At 37.9% G+C, this 4,977-nt stretch overlaps 1 protein-coding gene across 1 annotated transcript; it reads left to right on the top strand.

Annotated features, from left to right (window-relative positions):
- The first annotated feature begins 279 nt into the window (after nt 1-279).
- LOC107797824 (ubiquinol oxidase, mitochondrial) lies at nt 280-4,418 on the top strand. Its single transcript, XM_016620748.2, has 4 exons — nt 280-948; nt 2,502-2,630; nt 3,301-3,789; nt 4,081-4,418. The coding sequence occupies exons 1-4, from the start codon at nt 529-531 to the stop codon at nt 4,138-4,140; spliced, it is 1,098 nt and encodes a 365-aa protein (XP_016476234.1). The 5' UTR covers nt 280-528; the 3' UTR covers nt 4,141-4,418.
- The last annotated feature ends 559 nt before the right edge of the window (nt 4,419-4,977 follow it).

Below are 4,977 nucleotides of genomic sequence, written 5' to 3'. Positions count from 1 at the left end.
TGATGCCGCTATTTTTTTTAATCTATTTATGTCTCTTTAGTGCAAATGAAGCATACTTTGGGTTGGGAGCCATAAATATGAGTGAGATGCAGCTACGCGACCGGGGTCACGTGCTCAACGTCGTCACCAACTTTTCTTTTTCTCGCTAGTCGCTACGCTTTACTCAAGACTCATCGTTTATTTCCACAGTCATTACCGCCACGTTTCAATATAATAAAGGCCCACGTTTACTTTTACGAGTCTATCTCTATCAGTCAACTTTGGAGCATTGGTAAATGCAGATGCCCGTAGGTTGAATCTTCTGCATGCAGCTACCTCTACAATTGTTTTGCAGATTTGTAATCTTCTGCCAATTTTAACCTCCATTTCAAGTTTAACCGTCACTAAACTGAACGTACAACGTCCGTCATGTGTTTTAACTTTACCATGTTCTGCTCTGAGAGTGTTCAGTTAACCGCTTTTTCCACTGAATAAATTAAATAATCAAAATTCCGATTTCAACGCTAGCGCAGCTCCAATTATCGAAAGATGAATCAGTTCTTGGCAAGGTCGGTGATGAGGCGGTTGGTTAATTCTGGCAGTAACTGTAAACGTTGCATATCGTCCTTGTCATCGCCGTTGTCTCTGTCGTCATCAGCGGCGACGGCGGCGGCGGAAGTTCATAAGCCGAGTAGTGAGTCAGTTGTGATGATGAGTGGCAAGCGGCTGGGATTTTCTGGTCAGTGGTGGAGGATGATGAGCTCCGCTAGTGAACCGCCAACGAAGAAGTCAACGTCGTCGTCCACTACGGTGAGGAAGGAGGATGAGAAAGGCGAGAAAACGAGCGATGCTTCTGTGGAGAAGATGGAAAGAAAAAACGACCAAGTTGTTGTTTCCAGCTATTGGGGCGTCTCGAGACCAAAGATTACTAGAGAAGATGGCTCTGTGTGGCCTTGGAATTGCTTCATGGTATGTGATGATCACAAGTGTACGACCGTTACTTCTACATATTTCTTCAATCAATTAATTTTCAAACACAATAGTAACAGGCAAAGTTGATGGACTGCTGCTTACTTTCTCTCCTACTTTCCATGTCTGTTTACTCTGTTTCAATTACTGGTTTATATCTTTATGGATACATTAATTTCTAGTTGATGACTACTTGATTTTGCAAATTCGGAGTTTGATATTAGTGTTTGAAGTTGCTGATTAAAAAAACTATCCTTAGTTTCCGGTTAGAAATATAAATTAACTACATGTTCTTATAACGTCCATAATAATTTGAGGTTTTCCGGATATAGAGTACATATGTATGAAATGACCAACTTCCTCACACGCTGTTGACTAAATTTTTTTTTTAATTCTAATCAGTTCCAAATGATAACCTGCTTAAGATTTTTCATTTTGATAAACAATCTTATAACTAATAACTTGCATCTAAAGAAGTTAGCAGTACTGCTATATCCTTTAATAGAGCTCCCCTGATCGTGACATAGGGTTGTCACACTTGATTCTTAAAAGCTTAATCCAGCTAAATTTAGACGGGTTGAGTTGGAAATAAATTTATTTATGGGTCAATTGATTATAATGGGGAAAGTTTGACCCATATGAAAACTTTTTAACAGCATTTTTTTTTTTGTTTGGTTTGATTTGTGTTTATCTGTTTTGGCTAGATAAAGTTGTTCTTAGTCTGCTCGATAATTAAACAATTTATTTAAAAAACAAACAAATGAAAAAATAGTTTTGAGTTCGTTGGCTTAGATTATTACCCATTGTTTAGTCCAAGTTGATTCAATCCTCAAACTACCTATTTGACACTCCTAGACACGGGAAATTTTATTATTGAGTTCAAGGTTCAAGCCAAATGCACCTCTGTTGCAAGGTTAGACTTTATTAAAGAAGGGCGCAAAACACAACGAAGCAGCGTCTCTCGAATTTGAAGTAACATTTACATGATTGACCTAGTATACCGTATAATGAAAGCCTTTCACTTTCACTCTTGGATAATGGGATCCGTTCTTTTGCTATAATTTTTATCAGTATTTATCTCACGGTTCAAAACAATTATTTGAATCGCCTTGCTGATCAGCTTTCTACCTTACTTTAACATGCAGAAGGAAATGATTTCCCGGAATAGGTGGTTAAACTTTTCGTAATTTTGTCTTGCTAGGTTTTGTCATCAATGTAATCTCTGTTTTAGCATCTCCTACTTTCTCACTCTCTGAGGGTAGGTGGAGTAAAATTTCAATATATTATGGAGTGATGTTTCAGTAGTACATCACTGATGTATAGAAGAGTTGTAGTTGTTTCATTCTTCTTTTGTCTACTCTGATTTTTCAGTGTATTAAGTAGGAATTTTGTACATGTTTTAGCGAAACTTTCTTGTGATCCTTTCCTTGTCCCTGGGACAAGATGCTATGTAAAGCATTAAGTCAGAAATTGTCATGTTTTAGTGCTCTAAAGAAAAGGAAATCTTGTCTTTCATTAAGTTATGCATATCTAATTCTCCGTTTCGTTTGTAGCCATGGGAGACATATCAAGCTGACTTGTCCATTGATCTAAGCAAGCACCATGTACCCAAGGCATTCCTTGATAAGGTTGCTTATTGGACAGTGAAACTTCTCAGGATTCCGACAGATTTACTCTTTAAGGTTTGCTTTCCACTCAACTTTGTAAGGAATCTGTTATCCAATCAAATGCTAGATGACTACTTTTTACTGCTTCTTTGGAAACCAAGCTTCCTTATAACTTCTTGATCTCGATTTTACCTTGAAGTTCTTAAAAAGAGCTTGTACTAGCATCTTATTACATAAATAGAAATGCTAAATAATGGAGTCCAATTCACTTGAGCTTTGGGTTGTTATTGAAGTAACTGGAGTTGTCAACATGTGTCATTTTGGAAAATGATATGTGATCCAAACTGTAAAATGGAGCATCTATTCCAGGCATATACTGATTCAGTCTGTTGATCGCCACCACCTTCAGTTTGTGCAACCGACCATTCACATGTCATGTGAAAGGTCTGGTGATGAATTTATGTATATGTGGCCAATTGCTCCGATGGCACACTGAGCAGGGATGTCACAGAGAATGAGCTCTTTACTTAAACCTTCTACGGTAGGAGTACATATTTTTGCAAAAGGAAACACGTGACAAAATCACAACACTTGGTATTTGATGGACTATCTAAGAGCACCTTTCTGTTAAAAAAAGGAAAAATAAATACTTTTGTGTTCTGGACACCACATCAGTAATTCTGTGAGTTGCTTTTACATGCATCAGCTTCTTGACACCATTGATAATCTCTGATCTGTATTGCAGAAAAAATACGGTTGCCGTGCAATGATGTTGGAAACAGTGGCTGGTGTGCCCGGAATGGTAGGAGGTATGCTGTTACATCTGAGGTCGTTGCGCAAGTTTGAGCAAAGTGGTGGTTGGATAAAAGCATTACTAGAAGAAGCCGAGAATGAGAGGATGCATCTGATGACTATGGTGGAGCTAGTGCAACCTAAATGGTATGAGAGGCTGTTAGTTCTTGCGGTGCAGGGAGTCTTTTTCAACTTTTATTTTGTGCTTTACGTGCTGTCCCCCAAGCTTGGACACAGAATAGTTGGGTATCTGGAAGAGGAAGCTATACACTCGTATACTTTGTATCTGAATGATATTGATCGTGGTGAAATTGAAAATATTCCTGCCCCTGCCATTGCAATTGACTACTGGAGACTGCCTAAGGATGCAACTCTAAAGCATGTTATTACTGTCATCCGTGCTGATGAAGCTCATCATAGAGATGTTAACCATTTTGCATCTGTAAGTGTCTATCTTCAGTTTGGTGGTGTATGGGGTCGATGCTTATTTTCTCAGATTTTTGTAGTAAATATATAAAATTTGTTCCTATTTTTTACATGTCATACCGCATTGTCCTTTGTCAGTGATGTCTTTTTTCTAGTTACCCTGCTGATAGTACTTTATTCTGTTTCTTAGATCAAACTTAAACATCACTGAGACTTTACACGTTTGTAGCTGGCAATTTTATCTCCAGTTGGCATTATGTGCAAAAATTATTGTGCAGCTGATTTAGTTATTGCACCTGCTTTGCAGGATATCCATTATCAAGGAAAGAAATTGCAGGAGGCAGCTGCTCCTGTAGGTTACCATTAAATCTACATACTATTCTCTCTTGCGGAGTTGTTCTGCTTTCCATATTTTGTTGTAGATCATGGGTCCATTCTGAAGATTGGTAATGAAATATCTAGAAGTAGCAGATGTAATGTATGGATTAAACTACTGCTCAGTTCCTGCATAGTGGTATGGTAAAAATGCGCTATTGCTCTTCAAAGAGATGCAAGATGTTTATATTTAAATGAAAAACCTGGGGAAAGTATGAGACACTGTGATACCACCGACAAAATTTTATTAAATGAACCTTTTCGATTGAACTCATGCTTGGTAATCTTTTATCTCCAGAATTCATGGGGAAAGGACAGGATCCTCCGGAATTTTACGCATAACACATGAAGTTCTACTAAGGCAAGAAAGTCCTATTGAAATAATCTAGCAATAGAACTAAAAAGGAAGCAAAATCCATCGCCTGATCTGTTGGTCTAAGTGAAGTTTGTTTTGATATTGACAAAGGAATTCAAGCATGAACCAGGTCCATACATAGTGTACACAGACACGGGCAAATTCGAGCACAAGGCATGCACGTGAAGGAAATAAGCTTAAGTGATTATATTTGATATCTCCTGAACGAAAAGGTTGCATAAGTGACAACGAGAAGGACTCCTTATTCGATAAGAACTCTGTCCTAGATAAGGGAGGAGTTAGAAGTTGAAGATAACTAGAACTTTTCCACCATGTAAGAGTATAGCATTAGAACTCTAGTTATTTCCTATTCTACTAACTCTATATATTGCAGGATGTTCTCATTTTACGGGTATGCACAAACGCTGAAGTTAAACGAGAGTTGAGAGAAAAATAACAAGGCATTTTGCAAAC

Source organism: Nicotiana tabacum, chromosome 19 (assembly GCF_000715075.1).
Source record: "Nicotiana tabacum cultivar K326 chromosome 19, ASM71507v2, whole genome shotgun sequence".
Lineage (NCBI taxonomy): Eukaryota > Viridiplantae > Streptophyta > Magnoliopsida > Solanales > Solanaceae > Nicotiana > Nicotiana tabacum.
This window is presented reverse-complemented; position numbering and strand designations above follow the sequence as displayed.